The 21,992-nt window shown below is 48.0% G+C and overlaps 1 protein-coding gene across 1 annotated transcript in view; it reads left to right on the top strand.

Annotated features, from left to right (window-relative positions):
• Positions 1 to 21,992, top strand: part of LOC119443978 (uncharacterized) — a 238,883-nt gene that overhangs the window by 146,492 nt on the left and 70,399 nt on the right. The window contains exon 10 of the mRNA XM_049662323.1: positions 8,852 to 8,951. Within this exon, the coding sequence (XP_049518280.1) occupies positions 8,852 to 8,951 (100 nt within the window). The remainder of the gene's footprint in view (positions 1 to 8,851; positions 8,952 to 21,992) is intronic.

Genomic DNA, 21,992 nt, shown 5'->3' with positions numbered 1-21,992 from the left:
GTGCATGATACGCCAAGGTGACCAGCAGTTGGTTTGTCGTGAAGGTCATGCAGGAACGTTGAACGCAGATTTTTAGGCACAACGAAAAGCAGCTCAGGGCCATCTGATTTAACGTTACGACGGTAAAGTGTGCCATTCATGAGGACGAACATGAGCAGTGAGGCATCGTTAGGTGCTGATTCCAGCTGGTCAATAAGCGATCGCAAAGAAGCATCACGACGTTGTTCGTCACCAATCTGGAGAAACTGAGACAGACATAACGCAGGGGCCAGGTTCGATGTCCGATCCGTCTGGTTGGTCAATAAGGTAGCGGGACAAGCAGTCCACGTCCAGATGGAGGCGGCCAGACTTGTAGGTAACTCAGTAAGAGTACTCCTGAAGGCGCAGCGCCCAACGACCAAGCCGTCCAGTAGGGTCCTTCAGTGAAGAAAGCCAACAGAGAGTGTGATGATCAGTGACAACACGGAAAGGGCGGCCATACAAGTAAGGACGGAATTTCGAAACCGCCCAGACAAGGGCAAGACATTCGCATTCCGTAATAGAGTAATTCAGATTTCGATAGGAGATGACTTGCGTACGCAATAACATGATCAATGCCTCGTTGGTTTTGGGCTAAAACTGCACCGATGCCGTGACCACTAGCATCTGTGCGCACTTCTGTGGGAGCAGCTGCGTCAAAATGGGCAAGATTAGGTGGAGTCATTAGGGCGGCGATGAGCTCGGAGAAGGCGTCAGCTTGTAGAGGACCCCAACAAAACGGGACGTCTTGTTTCTAGAGGTCAGTGAGTGGACGTGCGAGCGCCACAAAGTTTTTCACGAAACGGCGAAAGTAGGAACACAGCCTCACGAAAATACAAACGTCATGGACAGACCGTGGAACCGGGAAGTTCGTGACAGCGCGTACCTTCGCTGGGTCTGTTCAGACACTGGAAGCATCAACGAGGTGGCCCAGCACAGTAATTTGATGAAGAGCGAAGTGGCACTTCGAGGAATTTAGCTGGAGGCCAGCTCGTCAGAAAATTGCTAGAATGGTCAAAAGCCGCTCAAGGTGTGTTTTGAAAGTGGGGGAGAAAATTATCACGTCGTCCAGGTAACATAAACACGTCGAATATTTAAATCGTTGAAGCAGTGTGTCCATCATTCTCTCAAAGGTGGCTGGTGCATTGCAGGGACCGAAAGGCATGACCTTGAATTGGTACAGGCCGCTAGGGGTCACAAAGGCAGTCTTCTCGCGATCCAGATCGTCTACAGCAATTTGCCAGTAGCCAGATTGAAGGTCCAGGGGTGAAAAGAAAGTGGCACCATGGAGGCAGTCGAGGGCGTCGTCAATACGTGGAAGAGGGTACAAGTCCTTCTTGGTGATTTTGTTGACGTGCCGATAATCAATGCAGAAACGCCAGGAACCGTCTTTCTTCTTTACTAATATGACGGGAGAGGCCCAAGGACTAGATGATGGTTCGATGATGTCCTTTGCAAGCATTTTAGCCACTTCTTTTTGAATCACTTTGCGCTCTGATGTGGACACACGGTAAGGTCGACGGCGAATGGGCAAAGAGTCGCCAGTGTTGATTCGGTGGGCGACAATCTTAGTCTGGCCCAGGGGTCGATCACGAATGTCGAAAATGTCGCTGTATGAGGCCAAAACCTGGCAGAGAACGTTGGCCTGTAAGGCGAAAGGTCTGATCCAATCATGTTGCGAAAAATGCTGTCGTCGGAACTTGGTGATGGGGAAATTGCAGCTTCCTCAGGTGCAGTTATGGCGACAACCTCGACGTCATGGTCTGTTATAGCGGTGAGGTGGGCAAGTGACATCTTGTGGGGCAACACTTGGGGGGTCAGACCAAAGTTTAGTAGCAGGAGGAACACACAGTTATCAGCTAATGTGGCAATGGTGTGTGGCACAGTAACATTGCGCATCAGGCGTACGTCTGTAATCGGAGAGACGATATAGTCGCCATCAGGAACGGGAGGGGTCGATGACAAACACGTACGTGATGGCTAGAGGTGGTAGACGAACAACAGCGGTGGGGCTTAAGCGGCTGACGGGCGTTTTCGCAGGCATTTGATACAAGAGGAAGATTGAGGTAGAGTGTTTCAGAAGAACAATCAATTAAGGCCGAGTGTGCCGAAAGAAAGTCCAGGCCAAGGATAAGGTCATGGGAGCAGTGAGCAACGACGGCAAAAAGGACAACAGTGTGATGACCGGCAATGCTGACACGGGCGGTGCACATTCTGATCACTTGAACAGCACCACCATCGGCAACACGTATTGTCTGTGTCGTAGACGGCGTCATAATCTTCTGCAGGTGGTGGCGTAAAGGGGCGCTCATAATAGACAAGTGTGCGCCAGTGTGGATGAGGGCAGTCACAGGAACATTGTCGACTTTGACTTGTAGGAGCCTATGGTGAGTGGGGAGCGTCAGTAGAGGATTTGCTGGGGAAGATGGCATTGCAGCTTCACCTCCATAAGCTGCACTATCTAGTTTTCCTGCAGCGATCATCCAGAGAAGGACGGCGAGGAAAAGCGGCGAGGCTGCGGAGAGCGGGATTGGCGGCGAACAAGACCAGTGGCGTCAGAGGGAAGAGGCTCGTAGGAGGATGATGAGTAGTAAGTAGGGGAACTAGCGGCTAGTCGTCTAAAAGTAGTAGGGTGCATGGAGGTCTGGCGAGATGCGTAGGTCCAATGGCGACGGCAATAACGAGCAATGTACCCGGCCTGATGACAGGAGAAGCAGATGGGCTGATCGTCGGGCGTTCTCCATTCCGCAGGATTGCGGAAGGAGACGGGAGAGGTGTAGGATCGTCGAGCAGGTCCAAAGGAATAAGGCCGAGCGTCGGGACGGGTCAGTGGGCACGCTGATAGAAGGCCGAGATTGGCAAACTCCTGCCTGACGACAGCTTGAATGAGGGTCACCGATGGCTGCGATGAGTCACTGGCGTGGGTTGTAAACACGGGGGGGGGGGGGGTTGAATAGATGAAGGACAGGCATCTTAAATCTCGCGACGAACAATGCGCGTAACGTGGTCACAGGTGCCCAGGGCGGCAGGCGAACGGCATCACACGATGAAGTTGCAGCCGTATTGGGCTGCCGGGTGAATCTCTGGGTAATACAGCGGCTCTTGGCATGTTCAAACCGCCGCCAATCTTTGATGATTGTGTCAACGGTATCAATGTTGGTATGTACGAGCAGATTAAAAGCATCGTCAGTGATACCTTTGAGCACATGAGAAACCCTCTCGGACTCGGGCATGTGCTCGTCAACCTGGCGGCAAAGAGCGATAACGTCCTGAATGTAAGAGACGTATGACTCGGAGGATGTCTGTGCATGAGTCGCAAGTTCATTCCGCGCAGCAAGCTGCCGACCAGTGCTGTCACTGAAAAGGTCGCGGATCTTCTCTTTGAAAGAGTCCCAGCTTGTAATGTCCGTCTCATGCGTCTCGAACCACACCCGCGGTGGGCCAGCGAGGTAAAAAAGCACGTTGGCGAGCATAAGGGTCGGGTGCCACCTGTAGCCGGCACTGATCCGTTCGTAAAGGTTGAGCCATTCGTCGACGTAAACCCTATCCTGGACAGAAAATATGCCAGGATCACGAGCAGGAGGCAGAACGATGTAGGTGGGAGCCACGGGAGGGGCAGGGGGTGAAGACAATGTGCCTGCACTGACTGACATGGTTGCAAGCGTGATGAGGCGGCCATTGCGGAGCTCTATGATGGAAACAGGGAACTACCCAGCACCTCCACCACAAAGATGTTACGTAAAATGACACAAGGTGGGACTATTTACACTGTATTTACACTATGTGAGAGACACAGTAGCTAATATGGTGGACAGCCACCAGCACCAGAGAGAACTGTCTTCTTTGTTGCCTGCTCCAGGCTCAATGGCCCTCTCGTAGCAATATCTGCACTTCACAGTTGCTAAAAAAACGCTTCCGTACGTTTGGAACTCTGCGCCGCGCCTGGTGTTTTCTTTTTCATTTTATTTCCCATCTTACAGTACAGATGGAGGGCTTGTCGAAAAAAGCTGCGCCAGGACAGCTTGACGAGTCTACAAACCTAATGTTCAGCAGGGGGGCAGTACTAGAACTTGTACAAATTTAAAACATTAATAAGTACACCAAGGAATGACCAAAGAATACACAAAACAGCAATATGTACATATAAGTGAACTTAAGCCATGTTATTTAAATACATACTATGAAGTTCTTCACGCGAACAGGAAAACAAATCAAAATTATTGACAGCATAGACATTGAGAAGAGACGGAAGAGTATAGTGAAGGCATTCTTTTCCAAGATTAAGTCGAGGTGGCAGTACCATCCATTCCTCGCCATGCCTTGTTGGATAGCCTAATACCTTTTTCCTTAGTTCTGCTAATTTCCTGAGGTTGGTTATATTATTTCTGATTTTCGATTTAAAGATGACACTAAGGCGATATTTATAAAGGTTATGTACTTTAATCACTCTAGAGTGACTAAATAAAGCTGCACTCGGATGTCTGTGTGGCGAATTATACACATGTCGGAGATACCTTTTTTGGATTAAGTGAATGCGCTCAAGGTTAGTAAACGTTGGGGTACCCCAAACTAACTGGGAATAATTTAAATATGAGCTGAAGATTGAGTTGTATATGAGTATCTTAGTTTGTGTAGGAAGGATGTATTTTAAACGACCTATGGCACCAGTGATTTGAGCAGCTTTGCCTAATACGTAATTAATGTGACAATCCCATGACATATTCGAAGAAAATATAACCCCTAGGCATTTGAACTTCTCTACTATTTCTACAGGACGTGAATTTAAAATATCTTCATGCGGTGGGATCAGTTTATTTTTTGGCCTAGTGAACTCCGCAGTTCCGCAGCGAATTTCGGCTTCGTTCAGCGTGTTCCGCACTGTAAGCAAATCACTCTAAAATATGTTACAGACATCGCATTTACAAAAGGCGACCACATCAACTGCAATAAGAAAAGTTATTAAGTATAAATTATTTTAAGGCGTGCAGGGAAATGCGGAGTGTAGCTGTGCATTTTTCACATTGAGAAGACCTCTTGGACTTTTTGACTTGACTCTTGAAAACTAAATACAGCCCCGGAGGTTTCTGCTACACAGTGTTCGGTGGTATGCGCTGAAAAAAATAAGCCCTCTCGGAAGCCTTTACGCTTTTTTTCGAGCCTGTCACCCTCTGCGACGGCTACAACAACAGAGCACAGTCTGGCAAGTGGGAAGCTTTCCTTAGTTTTGCTATCAACTCCAGCAGAAAGTGTGGATGTGTATCTTTTGTGCGAAACACAAAGCAATTGGAAAATAGCCTGCTGTGTGCGGCCATCTATGAAAAACTTTTCAAAACATCCGCTCTAAAGGCGGCCGGCGCTGCACTTTGGCCTCTTCTGACCTGGCCGGCTCAGTGCCGACTGTGGAAGCGAATGGGGTAATAATAGTTTATATATTTTATTTTGTTATGGATAAAAAGAAACATACTTTTCTGTCCTGTGTAAATTTTTTTTCAACTGTGTTTACGTAGATGCAATCAAAAAATATTTTGAATGTGATTCGGATGTTTGTCTGCATGTGGTGGGTTTTTAGCGGATTTCGGCTGCTTGTATTGCAGGTTTTAGAGATCTCTGGGGTCTTGACTAGCGTGTTTCTTAAATTTCTTGTTGGCAATGCTGGTCATCAGACGTAAAAAAACAGCCTGTAAGACCCATTTTCTCAGTTGTGAATGATATCGCCTTGGAAGATCCAGACAGCTGCTGGACACGAAGAAAAGAAATGGCCTTGGCTTGGGATCGGCGGCTAACACGCACGAACGCATCGCGCGTGTGCCGGCCCGCTTCGCGCGACAGTCGCGTGAGGCTAAGAGCAGGACACCAGTATAGACGAACACGGATCGTTCGAGCGCGCCACCGTTCGCGTGACTGTACACGTGAACGACTAGGCGATGGTGTCATAGCATGGGGCGAACGTATTCGCTCACTATCGGGTCGCGGTGAGTCGAACTTCCTTGATATGTCGCGCGCCCGTGTGAATGTTCTATTGGTTGTAATTCGGCTAGTGTGCATTAGGGTATGAAAGGTGCAATAAATGTCCTTTTGATTGTTTGCACTACTGTGTTGTCGTTCCTTTGTCCCAAGAGCATGTGTGAGACCCCACATCTGGCGCCCTACGTGGGGCTCTTGGGGCATCGGACGATAATTTTAACAGTTTTGCTCGGTTCGAGATGTTTCAACCGAAGCATAGTCCTAGCGTGGATTTTGATCGCTAGTGTCGGCGGTGTGCTTTCTTGAGCAAGGTGATGGTTGCTGTAGCGTGTTGGAACTTTTCAACATGCTATGCCTTTTCGCGAGTGTTTTGTTGGAGTACACGTCGGTACGAGAGCCACGTGGTCTGCATCCTGGGAGAGCGAGGCCTAGCGCTCGCGGAGCATTGGCAAGCCTGAAGCGAGTGAGTACGGAAGCCTCGTGGGTGGTCCAAATTTCTTATGTAAATAGCTTCTTCTCTCTTTGACTTCGGAAGTCGCGTATCAGGGAGCCAGGTGGCCGCGGGCCACGGGTGCCGCTACGGGCTGACTGGTATTGCAGCCTGGCACCGGGCGCTCCGGCACCGTCTGGGACGGTGGGCGCCGTCAACTCGGATGCTTTGTGCACCGAGCGGGGTAGGACCGCCTCACAGAGCTAATGTCTCCTTGCGGCTGCCAGTTGTGCCCATTTTGGGTGATGTTTTTTTTTTTGGATGCCAGTTGTCAAAGTAGCGACGCACTAAGCCTAAGGCTTAACAAAGCCGCTTGTCACACGTTGAGGGGCACAACCTGGTGGACCGTGGTGTTGAGGTGTCGCACATTGCTTCCCTCATTAGTTTGCTTTGCACGAATTGAAATTACTCGTTCGACTCAAGAAAGCAAGCTTTGTTCACGTGAACTTAGCATCTGAAATGCCGTCCGAAATTTCGCTAGCCAAATTGAACATCGTACCACGTGGGTGATGCGTATGCCGAATTCCTCTCCCTTGAACTACTTTAGTGTTTGTCGAGTGCGTTGAGTGTACGCAGCGTGAGCTTAGTCACCCCTGGTTTGCTGGCACCTGCACATCATCAGTGCTGCTGCCCCCGACTACAATCGAGCTACCCCAGGCGATGCAGATGCCTGTGGCCAGTTCGGTGCAGCGATTTCGGCGGCTGGGAAAGGAGCCGGCAGTCACCAACGGCTACAGCGGCTCTCGCCAGCAGGACGCGTCGGCGCGAGCGACGCTTGCTCGGGCCGACTTCTGCGTCGCCGTTTCCGGAGTCCTGTGCTGGAGTCGTGCCATCGAATCTGCAGAGCTGGTGCTGTGACCAACAGATGCCAGCGGTGAACCCCAGAGACAATGTCGGCTCACATGTTGTGGATAACGTGTGGACATTTCCTCGGCGGCGCCACTGTCGCATGTACTAACTTTTGTTCGTGACGCGCACGTTGATAGACCTTGTGACATGTTTCGCCGGAGTATGTGTAGTGATTTAAGGTTGAGGGGATGTGGGGATGCGCGACTCTCACGCGTCTCCTGTGGTCCGGCTTCACCGCGTGGCTAAGTGCTGGCGAGGGTCGTAGTGGTTGCGGCACGTTGCAAGAGATGGCGCGAGTGTCGCGATGCTAACGCCACCGAACGGCGGGGTGACTTGGGAGAAAAAGGTCGAAGGCGCTCTCTCTTGGGCTTTGGATCGGCTGCCAACGTGCACGAACGCTTCGCGCGTGCGCCGGCCCGCTTCGCGCGACCGTCGCGCGAGGCTAAGAGCAGGACACCGGTATGGACGAACATGGATCGTTCGAGCGCACCACCGTTCACGTGACTGTACACGTGAACGACTAGGCGATGGTGTCATAGCATGGGGCGAACGTATTCGCTCGCTATCGGGTCGCGGTGAGTCGGACTTCCTTGATTTGTCGCGTGCCCGTGTGAATGTTCTATTGGTTGTAATTCAGCTAGTGTGCATTAGTGTATGAAAGGTGCAATAAATGCCCTTTTGATTGTTTGTACTACTGTGTTGTCGTTCCTTTGTCCCAAGAGCATGTGTGAGACCCCACATACCCCATGCTTAAATTTGGCTGGAATTTGATATGACCAGTAAAATTCTCTACTCAGTGCTTTTGTTGGCATAGGTTTGCTTCTGAATAGTTAGCTTCCCACAATAATAATTGTTTATTTATGCATGCTGTTAGCAGCAGTACTGTCCAAGCAGAAGCAGAGGAAATGTTTCTACGTTGTGAGAAACGCTTTGTGTTGCAGAACTATGATTGTTCTAGTGGTGAAAAAGAACACTTGTACTGTACTTATGGAATTAAACGTGACAGGAAAACTTTAAAGTAGAACACCTCATATGTGTAATTACTCAAGGGGCCCATGTCACCCCACTATGAAACTGATCATCAAGGTAACACACACGCTGATATAAGTATACAACCAAAATTACGCGAATGCCACCTTAACTGGAGAAGGTGCAGTCAAAAGTATGTACACCCATGAGCAAAAGTATACGGACCAGGGATTGCGCGAAAAAACCGATTTTTTCAACTGCTTGCGAATGAAACTTGAAATCGAGGACTGCAGTCCAAACTTGGCATTGCGAACTTTCCAGTGTACTCGTCAATTTCAGTTTATGTGTGTTAATTACAGAGAAATTCTGTTTTTTCGGCGACCCTGTGGTCCGTATACTTTTGCTCACGGGTGTACATTACTTAGCCCTAAATTGACGCTTTTCATTCCTTCAGTATAGTACATTCAGCAAATAAGCCTTCTAAAGGCTAGAGTTTAGCATTCATATGGTGCTCTTTCGTTGCTTGGTCATTTATGTGCACTAATGACTCGTTTTATGCAGCTCTTCAACCTCTGTTAATGTCTGCAAGCCAGCTGGTGACATCCAGCCGAATGCACGCTGCAGCAGATGCTCTCGGCCTGCTTCAGGGAGTGCTTTCCAGGTGACAGTGCCTTTTTACTGTGGGTGTAGAGCCACTACCAAGTCTGAGTACCACACATCCCATTTAAAAATTATTTTTCATCCTAGCCTAGGCATGCAGGCTGAATTAAAATACTACAATCTACCTACACCTGTTTGACTAATGTACTCCATTGAGACAATTACAAGTTCTACGGCTGTGCTAAAATAATGTTTATTTTTGCTGATGCTGTGGCCTCTAGACTTTTGCTCGGGTCTGTACAAGCCTCTGTTAGCTTGGTGCTTCCTTTAATGTGTTCTCTCAGGAAGGAAGAAGGCATTTTTTGTACAAGCTAAGACTGGCAGCAATACAATCCTGTTGTGACAGCAGGAAAATAGCCAGGGGATAGCATAAGGTGACTGGTAGTGTACATTATAATACCTTTAGTCAAGGGGCTTTGTGTGAGTGTTGAGGGTAATCTATATTTTTGGGTTCACCATTTTTTGGTTCCTGTGGCATGTGAGGTAAGCAGCTCTGATTATAGGGCGTCTGGCTATATGTACAGTTCGAAGCAGACAAGACAGACAGGAGCAGCCGCACGGTGCTGACTCAACAAATTTATTCGAAAAATGTGTGCAGCATATATATACACATAATCACACCAGATTATCATAATCATGGTAGTGCACCATGTAAAGATACACCAAACTGGGCTGGCGACCGTAACCGGGCAATGTCAGGGAAATTATAAGCGCCTGGAAAAGTTAATAAATTGTCATGGAGAATTTTTTAATGAGTGATATCGGGAATTGCAACCAAGTAAACTACCTCAGTTACAAATTCCTCTAGGTTCGTTGCCCTGCAAAGTTTTTTTAAGTTTTTAGCAGTACAGAACCGCCAAGCCAGCTTTCCTGCTCAGTAATATAATTCTTCCCTCAACTGCCATATCAAAGAAATGGATTTGTAGTTATGTGCAGCACTGGCTACTGATGCGATGCATTCCCACGTGTATGTGGGTTCTGCAATGTTGTGTAGTGAAGTGTTTTGTGTCCTGTGGCAAAGCAAATTGGTAGCGACAGAGTGGACCTGGCTTGTAAGGCCCATGCATGCAAAGAATGAAAAGAAGGCTTTAGTGCACCATGCCGGCCAGACTTGGACGATCCATTATCTTTGCCATATCAGCTAGGAGGTTCGAAAGAATGTTAGCACCTAGTATTGCGTGACGGACTGAAGATAGCAGAAAGATCCACCTGGACGCCCTTCTAAGTCCAGTGTTAAACGTGAGAGACCTGCGGCAGTACACGTCGATTCTGCTGTCGTTGACAGCTTGCAGTTTCAGGATAGGCCTGCGGTTCCTGTCTATACTATAAGCGGGCAGTACGCTCACCTCTGCTCTCATGTTGACGAGAAACTGAAGTCCGCTGATTGAGTCTCGAAAGAAGAACTGGCCACTAGCAGGCAGGCAGGAATCGCTCGTCGCTGTTAATGGTTCCTGAGGTCGTTTCCTGGCCAGCCACATGGCTGAGTACAATGCTGCACTGATGGCCCAAATAGTCTGTGGTACCAGCAAGGCATTGGAGACTCTGAAGACTGCCTGGCTGGCTGGAGACTGGCTGGGAGTTAGTTGGTGATAAAAGTGGAGACTGCACAAAATGTCACCTGTCTCTGAATTGTTTTGATGTGGCGCCGTTGTCTTTTGTGGTGAGGTTACTAGCCACAAAATCTCTGAGCCTTCAAATGTTGGCGTGAATCTCAGCAAGATTGTCCTGCCTCGAAGAGGTAGGTTTCGAAGTAGAAAATTGATTACTGGGCAGTGCCACTGCTAGCGTGGGGGATGCTGTGTTTATTTCAGAACTTTCAGCAGCCACCGATAGCTGGGACAGGGCTACTTCGCACACCTTTTCTGCGAGGGCACCTAGCGCGGACAGATTCAGCTCTAGTGATGATGCCAAACTGTGGGCCAGGGATCATACATCTTGAATTGCTTGATTACCCTTGAACATGGAAGAAAATGAAATGAAATGAACTATATTTAAGGGCCCTTAAACCTCCTTGAAAATAAATCTTCTTCTTGATTTCCTTGAAAATGGGTTAGGGGCAACTTTTGAACATTGAAATGAACAAACTCTGAATTGGGACTATGCCATTGACACTGGGTCTCTGCGATTTGTTGTTCCAGACAGTCTAGGGCACTCCGAGATGCTGCATACACAACGCTTGGCTGAAAGCACCACTTTGGGCAGTCCTGGGCAGTCTGGGGACAACAAATTGAATAGCCCCACAGTATATCAAGAAGCAATCCTTCATATTTTCTTTTCGCAGTGTCCCTAAGCGCTGCAGTGTTGCGTGCCCATAGCCACCAATGACAGGCTTGTGTAAATTAATTTTGCCATCGTGGAGCTAGACGAAGCCTGATCAAGTGACCAGTCCTTACCACTATTTTTGTTGTTTTGCTAGTTTGTTCATACCGAAGCCATCATGGCTCTATTTTCCAGCACTATGCTCTAGAAATCCGCAACGGAAAGCATGCTTCAGCCGTTTGACTTTAACGCAACGAGTATCATCTTCGGCTGGAGCTAGACACCACTAACCACAATGCACGAAGATGATTGACATAATTTAGTTGGGAAAATTGATTTGAAAAGCCACCTGAAGAGCTTGGAAGTGTGCGTCCAACAGCTGCCTGGTCAAGAAATTGCAGCTAAGGAGGTGTCAATGTTTTTCAGTATATGTGTATGAGTAAGTTTTGTTATCTCCTCCTTGAATTTTGGCCTTTTAACATCCTTGAATTGTCCTTGAATTTTCCTTAAATTTTGGGTCGAATGGTATGTACGAGGCCTGGTGAGTTGTAACTGCGGTGGTAATAATTCCCAACATGGTGCATTTGCTGGCATACTTAACATACTGCCGCTCATTGTCTGTTGGACTTTGATGAGACCAGCTGGGAGGCCCACCAATAGTATGTTGACAGTGGTGCGTTACCGAGCCAGGGGCCGTATTCTGTAACGCTTCGGTTTTCGAAGGATTCGGTTTGCGTGCAGCGATTGGTCGCCGCCTGGGTGACGCCATCGCCTCAGGGCGCGAACGCATTTTTTGATGACGTCACGCACATGTCAATCACGCGGAAACCGAATTTGTCGTCTGCTACGAAGCGAAGCCGCGCGCGCTGCTTCGGTCTGATCCGAAGCGCGGTGTGCCGTGTGCAGAGCCTGTGCGTGCCGTGTGCAGAGCCTGTGCGTGCCGTGTGCACGGGCGAGATAGCGGCACTCGGAGCGAAATGACGGCGTGTGCGGTGCCTGTGGCGCTTGTTATCGTGCTTTTAGCGAGCCTCTGTGATAGACAGCGACAACCTCGACGTCGACAAGACGCCTTTGAGATGACAGACGAGGGATTCAGGCGACAATTCAGATTCTCAAAAGAGACAGCGCTCCGACTGTGCGAGGAACTTGAGTGTGTATTTTGACCGCAACGCGAAGTTAGCGTACGACGTCCCACCTAGCAGCATAAATGGGTCAACCGAAGTAAACAAAATTCGTTAAGTCACTCACCGCCAGTACAACTCACACACGTTTCATGATGAAAAACGTAAACCTCATCAATACCATGAACAAATTATTTTTATTTACCAAAAAGCGCTCGTAAATTGCTATATTTTTACTCGGTCTGTGACGTTCACTGCCACAAAAAGAAACCTTCGCGCCGATTGGCGTCTGTCCTTCCACACGTTTTCAGTACGTCAACGGACCGCCCCAATGTGACGCCACCGCCAAACCGAAGCCTTCGAAAACCGAAGCGTTACAGAATACGGCCCCAGGTCCTCAGCTGGGTCATCTTGAGTGACACCAGGTGTTGGATCGTTACTAAGACTAGCACACCAAGGGCCTCTGATGACGTTACGCGGATGCACAACTGCCATGCCTGATGTTCTTGTAGTCTGACTCTCTTCTGCCTGTGCCTCTAGCATTACTATTTGTTTTTTCATTCGAGCTTTCCTTCCTTTTCTTTCTAGCACCATGCTTTTTTTTGTTGCTTACCGTATTTATTCGAATCTAGGCCGATAGTTTTTTCAAATAATCACATACGAAACTCTAGGGTCGGCTTAGATTCGAGGATTTAAAAAAACGGGCCAGTTTTTAACTGAAACTGATAAATATGGTGCATAGTTAGCGCCATCTAGAAAAGTCAGTATCGCAGCCGCTACTAGCCGCGCCAGTAGCCAACTGAAGTACACGAGTGACGTCGCCATTTTGACCTGCGTCGTATCGGTAGTATCGGTATGGTGCAGCATCGGCGCGCGGTGTGGCGTTATCGTAATGGCACCAAATGGGCGATGCCACTATAGTGCCGCTTTCTAAACGAACTGTATTTACTCGAATCTAACGCGCACTTTCAACACGACCCTAAATCTGCGTCGGCATTTCAAAATGGCCGCCTCGCACGCGTGTCGAGCCAGTGCCTCCTCTATTTTTTCAGTGCCTGCCAGGCTGCGGAGAGAACAATGGGGGCGCGCCGTCGGTCGAGTTGCGCGGCGCCGCCGCTGACCTTTGTGGGGGCGCCACTCACGTAGACTCCGCGCAGCCTCGCTCGATTGGGCAGCACACGCCAGCAGAGTGCTAATAATGCATGTTTAAAGGACGGCGTTTTTTACCCGAGTGCTCGCGATGGATGAAACTTATGCCATTCTCGAGAACTGAAAGCACATGCATAGTTTAACTTCTGCAATCTTACCGAGCCCATTACGTACATTGTGCTGAAGGGGCTGCGAACCTCGGTGCGACACACTCGTGGCGTGTAAATTTGCGATGCACGAGCACCAACCGCTTCACCAGGAACTGAAAACAACGTGCACAATGAACGGAAGCGTGCGATGCAATATCTCCGTGAACTCACGACAGGGGCGTAGCCAGAAATTTTGTTCGGGGGAGGTTCAACCACCCTTTGTACATGTACGTGCATGTTTCTGTATGTGTGTGTATATATATATATATATATAATGTGTGTGTGTGTGTGTGTAATTAAAAACGTTCGGGGGGGGGGGGGGTTGAACCCTTGGCGCCCTCATCAGACAAAAAAATACAAAGGCTTCTTTCACTCCTAAGAGCACGAAGAGAGTTTATTCACAGCGTTGCTTAAAAGAAACAAAAAAAACATCACAAGTGGAAACACATTTTATAGCTTAACATACTTTCTTGAAAGGGGCTTCTGAAAAAATGTTTTGTATACATCACTTTTATCTGTGGCTGTAGAGGCGTAGTTCACAAGGAGCGGCTTTATGAACTTTGTGCACACCAATTCAGCAAGATCCTGGTGGTGTTGAACGTTGGAGCAGTGGAGGAGGCCCGACTCTGAAACAGCTGGAATAGCCGCTTCTAGAAGAGTCTTCAGGGGCTTCTGAAGAAGTGGTTTCTCTTCAAGAGCCGTTTGAACAAAGCGCCGCAGAGTCTCCAAGACATGAAGCAGTTTATCGGAAGGGTATAGCAACCCACCTCGGTCCTGGTGCCAAGTCAGCTGCTGCAGTGGTTGCTTGGTCAATGGCTTCGATGTCACTGCACAGCAGCTTTCACAGTCCATATGCTCCCTAACAACACGGGCAATATAGCCAGCTACATAGACAATTGCAGACAGCTGCAGTGTTGGAAAGCTTGGTATACTCGGCAGCTTTAGGCACTTCAGCACATTGGCAGCTACTACAGGAAGTTCAGCTGAGCCCTCACATGCTTGTGTACTTGCAGGTAAAACTGCTTTGCTCGGTCCAGTTTCTCCCGTGCGGACAACATTGCTGTCTTGTGATGTAGCTGCAATGCCCGTCCTCAGAACTTTTTCTAGTCCAGAGATAGCAGCTCGGACATCCAGCTGGTCATTACAGCCTACTGATCGCCTCAGTGTCCCAAACAGTGATTCGATAGGATCACTACTGAACTTTCTTGTTAATACAAAATGGAATTTTTCTGTCAAGAGCAGGTAGCGAATACAATACACAGTGGAGTATGTTGTGAGCAGGAGTGCTTCATAGGTCTCTGCTGTCAAGAATCCACGAGGAGATGTCGCATCCTTCTTCAGTGCCTCTATGTACATAGGAAATGTAACTTCAAGCCACTCAAGACGATCATCATTCGGGTCATCATAATGCCTGACATCAGGAAAGCGTTGCAGGAAATGTTGCACTGTGTTACTGGTGTCATGCAATAGAAACCACCGATACATGTTTCTCATGAACACTATCGTCGGTCCTGCAAAAGCAAAAGAAGGGTGGCAGCTGTGGCCGGCTTGCTCCTTTAGAACTTCCAGTGCAGACGTAACATCCGCAGATAACACTTCCACTGCCCTTCGCACGTTCATCTTTTCGACATTATTCGGGTACACGTGTTTCCTGCTTAGATGCCGCACGGGCTTGACAAGCCAGGTTTTCTGCATTTCGTATAGCTTTTTGAGGTATGTAGAAGATACCTCACCAGCCTTGCCGAGGTCTCGTGAAAGAAATTGGGATCGAAGATTCTTGATTATATGACAGTAATCAAAACTTAGAAAAAGGAGCCTCTCGGGATCACATGGATGTTCAATTCTAAAAGTCAAAAACCCACCGCAGAGCTCTTTCATAGCACTTACATTGACTTTATGATTGTCTGTCACAATGCGTGCTATTTTGAACCCAGTTTCTTCAACTTTTGACATTACATAAACAAGCAACTTCGACAACTGGCAGCCAATGAGACCTTTTGTAAAAAAATACGAAACTGGAATTCTGTAAGATGTGCACAGTCCATTGATGACAAAGCAAAGCATTGAGTTTGCCAGCACAACGTCATTGCCAGATTCGTTCACTATGCCCATGTCAACTTGGCCAACAAAGCAGTCTTTTTGCTTGTTGTACTGAAGTTTGGGCTTTATCCGCATCTCATCAACTATCAATGAACAAGTTCTAGACTGAGGTGCATCAAGCTTTTCTACTTCAGCTTTAAGTCTGGCTTGCACTAAGCTGTTGACGCCTGTCTCCCCAGAACTGCTTCCTATGTAGTTCTGAAGAGTGCTTCTGCTTGGTAGTTTGAGCAGCAGCTCCCTCCTTGCATGTTCATAGGCCTTTGTAGACAGGTGGCGCAGTATGACGCAGTGTCGCACAACATCTTCAGTCCATACGGGATTCTTGCGTCGGAAGTTAACAATTTGGTCCCATAAGAACACCGCCGAAATATGCTTATCTTCTGCCTGTTCGCGAATGTACACTAGGTCACCCAAATGGCAGTCACTTTTCATTTTCTCAAGTTCCTTTTTGTAGCTATCAACTGTATGTCGAAGCCGTTCTATCTGCTTTTTCAAGTCTCTTTCTTTGCGCTTCCACTTTGCCCTTTCTGTTGCAAGCAGGCTTGACACTCCTACATCTACTTGGGTCGCTTGATGGGAGACGCCTGCATCACTGAAAACTGGAGCTTCACCAAATCCCGTTTCAATTTCGGCCACGGCTTGTTGCTCCTTTTCTGGAAGAGAATTTGTTTCATCTAATGTTAGCGACGGGCTGACCACTTGATGGTTGTCCTCTGGCGTTTCTTCAGCACTAATGTTTCCCTGGCATCTTTTTCGCTTTCTTGCCGGCTCATTTTCTTTACCTTGAGCAGGCACAAAAGATCTCTTCCGGATGCTCTCAGTAGCCCTCTCCTTCAATGGCTGTGGCCTCATGTACGAAGGATATTCGGGAAACAAGGAGGGCACGACACCTTTCTTGAGCCGGCGCCGTTTGCCTTCAGCGAAGTCCGTCTCCTTAAAGTGCCGGCTGCATACTCTCGAATAGTTCGAGGTGCTGTTTGGCACCCAGTCATCCCTTCGAATGGCTTTTAGCCACTGTTCCCGAAGTGCCTCATCCGCCGGAATCTCATGGAAAGAGATGCCAGGAATCCTGCGCTTTCCGTCCGAGTGGCAACGTGGCACGCAGCAGTATGCCATGGAGTCCTGTAAGGCAACAGTCAGCGGCTGAGGAATATGTTTCAGTACGGCAATCGCGTTAAAAATTACTTCCGTGCGACAACATGAAACGCCACAGGCTACATATAACATATTCACTGTCAAAAGAAAGCGATTATTGGCTTACTGTTGAAAGGGAACAGGTGGTCCCGCTTGCGTTGATCGCCGCCGGGTTCGACGACGCAGTGTCGTCGCAGTGATGTAATTATATAACTGAGGTCCGTCTATATGTGAGCGTCAGCGGCAACAAACACAGCAAAAATGAAGCCGCAAAGCGCACAGGCGCACATATAAACACGTGGCTGACCAAGCTAACGTGCATCCAGCAGTGGGAGGCAGCGGCTCCAGCCGTGCAGCCACCCATACGTCGCTGGCGCCACCGTTTGGCGGCGAGTAGCGTAAACACGCCAGGCGCACCGACGGCGGAGGAGGGCGCGTTTAGCAGGCACGGAAAAATAGAGGAGGCACTGGTCGAGCGTAGCTACCGTAGCATGCGGAAGCTTCCTCCGTGTGCTGCAGTACACGTGCTTAGGCAATAGTCTACCGTCTGTCTTCACGTTCTCAGCGTCTGCTCTATCTATCAGCATGAAGTACCGAGTTCATCATGATGCCGCATTTAAAAGGAAAGTGACCATCTGTGCGGAGACGGACGGAAATCGGGCCGCTTCACGGGCGTTCGGAGAATCCGAAACTTGCGAGCGGGACTGGCGCAAACAGAAGGAGAGAATTTTCGCCACCAAAGCAATGCCGAACGGTTTCAGTGGACCGAAGCAGGACGTAATGTGCGACGATCCACTCCGGCGATACGATCGCCTTGGCCCTATCTTGAAAGCAATCTGCGACGGAAAGACGGGTAAAGTCCGCCGCGCGCCGTGTTTTCGCTCCGTTGAAGCGAGAGGCATGCTAGCACGAAGGCGCGCTTCGTCTCCAGCGTTCTGACAGTTCGTTACCGCGGTCAACGAGCGAGATGTGTTCATGTTTGCTTGTGCGTGCGTGACACCGTGCTTGTTAATAGCAGTCTACTAATTTGCTATCGCATTCGATGCATCGCCTTTCGGGCGAAACTGCGACTTTTTTTTTTTTTTTTCATCGCAACTTCAGTGCATCGGGAGGAAATCTATTTTTCCAAATGACAGAAAGTTGTATTTCTGTTTGAAAGCATGAGGTGCGCGGTACTGGTTAAGGACTTTTTTTTCCTCACGGAAAACGGGTGCGCGTTACAATCGAGGAAGCGTGAGAATCGAGTAAATACTGTAGTTGTGCTAGCCGTAGAGGCATCGTCAAACGTTCAAGCCGGGCGGAACTTCGGCATCGGTCTGTCGTTGGAGGGGGCCACGGGAGATGGTTTTTGCGAGCGCCGCAACGTGCGCTCCTTCCAAAAATGCAGCATCTCTAATGCGCTGGGTGGTACTGAATATAGCGCACTGTTTGAAGATGTCAGCAGTAAGGAAGGTAGCGACGAGGCTAGCAGCGATGGTGACATAGAATGAGCTCGGCATGTTCAAATTTAATAAATGCTGTTTCATTTTGCGAATGCTGTCCTCGCTTTTTCGTTCGGCCTACATTTGAGGTAAGTTTTTTTTTTTTCTGACTTCGAACTTTTGGGGGGTCGGCTTAGAATCGGAGTCGGCCTAGATTCGAGTAAATACGGTATTTTAGGTCTCCCTCCTTTCAGTGGTCAGCGGTATCATCTTGTCCCTTTTCTTGTCATTCATTATTTTCTTGTCATTGATATCTGTACTATGGCATTCTTTACCATGGTACACTTTGTGAACTTTGCATAGGCCACAGTCTAGTGTAGGTAGCTTACCTAGTTTACATTGTTTTCTTGTGTCCTAAGCAGTACAAAATTGCAGCTTACCATCCCGAAGCTCCCATCCCATCCAACTAGTAAAATTGCAGACATTTTGTGAGATATATGTTTGTTCTGAGTACTGATTGGGACACCATCTTTCTGCTTGTAATCTTTAGTTTAACTCTGCGTCTTAGGACCCTGTCAATTAATACATTATAATATTATGGAAATCTGTTTGGTTGAACATGTTTACATGTTAACTGCGCAGTTCAAATACATACAGTGGATGAAAGGCATGCCATTTGTGCGCACTTTACATCCTGTAAGTAAACATGCTGGTGACTACCTTTTGTTCGGTTCGGTCAGAACCCTGCACACATATGGTGATGCATTTTACTGTAGCATCTGCCACCAGATATGCTCACGAGGCTGTTTTCTTAGCTGATGGATGTTAGCATGCTGGTTCATGGTTAACCGCAGTCCACCAAAATCATGAAGCTTTGTGATGGCTATCGCAGGTTCAGTAACCTTAAGCCTTTCAGGTGCCAATTCTCTTGATTGAAAACTTGCTTTCGCCACATTTCTTACATCTTCAGAATCATAAAAAGCATACAGCTACAGAAAGATTAAGAATTTTTAATTCTTTTGTGAGTTTTGTGAAGCTTACAGAATGTGGACTCCATGCAAAAACGCACTACAGAAACATCAGATATGACATCATCAACTATTTCTTGTCTAGCAGGCTTGAAAAGAACCTGTCAGCCACTTGAAGATTGGCTGGTGCAGCACATTGTGAAAAAAAATGAAAGAAGCTAACCCAGTACATACGACACACTCGCACCGAGCAAAATTACCTAACCATATACCTTCCCACTCATCTTGCTAAAACATTTTGCACAGGTCAATAAAACTTGCAGTGCAGTTTCAATGAGAAATGTTTCAAGATGTCTACAACACATTATAAAGATTACTTTCATCAATGCTTTTGCTGTTGATGCACTATCTTGGCGTACACAATGATGTATACAGCACCTGAAAGGGTTAAGTATTGCACATGTTAGTACTCTGTCTCACAATTTGTATTGACCACATGGCCTGGTTCGAGCCTTACCATATGTACAATTACAGTATAGATCACTTATAATGTAACTGCTTATAGTGCAGGACCGGATATAATACGATCTTTTCAGACTACCGTTAATTTTCCCATAGCACTCTATATGTATACGCGTATCGCTTATAGTGCAGTTGCGGGACACGAAATACCGGTGCGGCTGCCTGGAAGTTCGGCAGTCAACCTAGAGGGCAAACGCTCCCCTCAAGCCACAAAATACTTTTTTTCCGATAGAACAGGTCCAAAAATTGCGTGCGCGTTAGAATCGAGTATGACCCTAAATCTGCATTACCATATAGCCGTCGGCATTTCAAAATGGCCGCTTCGCACGCGCATCGAGCCTATATCTACTCTCGAGCCTATAGCTACCGTAGCTGTATGCTGTGGTGCAGTACATGTGCTACAGTACACGTGCTTCTTAGGCAGCATGAAGTACGAGTTCATCGTGATGTCGCATTTAAAAGGAAAGTGATCATGTGTGCGGAGATGGCAGAAATCGGGCCGCATCACGGGTGTTCGGAGAATCCGAAACTTGCGTTCGGAACTGGTGCAAACAGAAGGAGAGGATTTTTGCCAGCAAAGCTATGCGGAATGGTTTTAGTGGACCGAAGCAGGATGTAATCTGCGACGATCCACTTCGGCGATATGATCGCCTTGGCCCTATCTTGAAAGCAATCTGCGATGGGAAAAGTCCGCCGCGTGCCGTGTTTTCACCGCTTATAGGTCGCGTTGAAGCAAGAGGCATGATAGCAGGAAGGAAGGTCAATTCGCTCGTTGCGCTTCGTCACTCGAGCGTTTTGACAGTTCGTTTCCGCAGTCAACGAGCGAGATGTCTTCATGTTTGCTGGTGTGCGCGTGACACCGGGCTTATTAATTTATTTAGTAAGCGAATACGGAACCTAGAGCGTACGGTGACAGCGACGGCAGAAATGCGCTTGGAGTGTCCATTATCGCAATAAAATAGTTGTTTTGGTTATAATGCGGTACCGCTTATAGTGCGGATATTCGCGACTCTGGCGACTTACGTTATAAGCGGTCTACACTGTACCATTACATCCCTGATTCCCATGGTAGCACTTCAGCTTCATTCTTGGAGAGTACTTAGTGGCTGTGCTGTGGAAGCATTGCACAGTTAAACTTTGATATAACAAAATTCTTGATATAATGAAGTATTTAACTTTTTATAACTTCGTGTCCATAGAACACCATGTATTTTGAACCTCAATATAACGAAGTGTGTGTATACGTGATTTCAATATAACGAAATTTCATTGTTTCCATGAAGGAATACCGAGGCAATAAATGGAAACTGCCATGGATGTAGATGATCAGATAGTTGAATTACGTGTGTTTGCTTGCGAACGCACCTCTCAAATTGTGTACCGTGCGGCAGAGTGGCTGTCGAAGCAGAGCAGTATATTTGCTGGTAGGAGTGAATTCTGGTCATGGCCTACAAAATCTTGCATCACGAGCAACATCATTTCAAAGCTCCTAATTGGCGGGTGCGGTGTCAGCGCAGCATATCATACATTTGTATTGATGCATTCTATGGCGTGTGTTTTCGGGCGTGCACTGTGTCAGCGCCCAATTTGGTGTTTTGTTGTGGTCTTCTCTCTGCTTTGTGTGGCAATAACAGCGATAAACATGAGTAGTGGTACGGTACTAATGGCGAATTCCATTGGGAGAACAGGAGCACTCAAAAGCATGCTGAAAGTGCTCTTTCCAGAGGCGGCGTGTTTCAGTGGTCAAACAGGAGTGGGAGCACCGTCATCCGGTGGTAGAACAAGAGCAGTTTCGCTGCGCTGAGAGCAGCCGGGAGCAGTCCGAACCACTCTCGCCTGAAGAGCAGAGTGTGGAGAAAGTCACGTGACATAAACCGTCATAGCCTCCTCATTTGTTTTTATTGTGCTTCAGCTGGCGAGCGCGGCAGCAATGGCGGCAGCCAAGAGTAGCTGGTGTTTTGGTCCCAGTGATTTTGACGTCGATGATATGAGCGAGCTTCGCAGGGATTCAGCGAAAGATCCTGGCATTTCTAGTCTGCCTTGCTTCTCGTCGGATGTGAGGGGGACAGCGACAGCAAAGTGTCTTCGCCTTGCTGAAATGTTTGAGACGCTCGACTGTGACTGCAATGAAAGCTGCTGGAGCTCAACTTCAGATTCAAGTTGCAGTTTCAGATAATCTTCGCAGGCGGAAACGTTGTGGGATGCATCAGCGTTGCACA

Source organism: Dermacentor silvarum, chromosome 1, assembly GCF_013339745.2.
Source record: "Dermacentor silvarum isolate Dsil-2018 chromosome 1, BIME_Dsil_1.4, whole genome shotgun sequence".
NCBI classification, from domain to species: domain Eukaryota; kingdom Metazoa; phylum Arthropoda; class Arachnida; order Ixodida; family Ixodidae; genus Dermacentor; species Dermacentor silvarum.
Note: the sequence above shows the minus strand (reverse complement) of the source record. Positions and strands in the feature narration are given on the sequence as shown.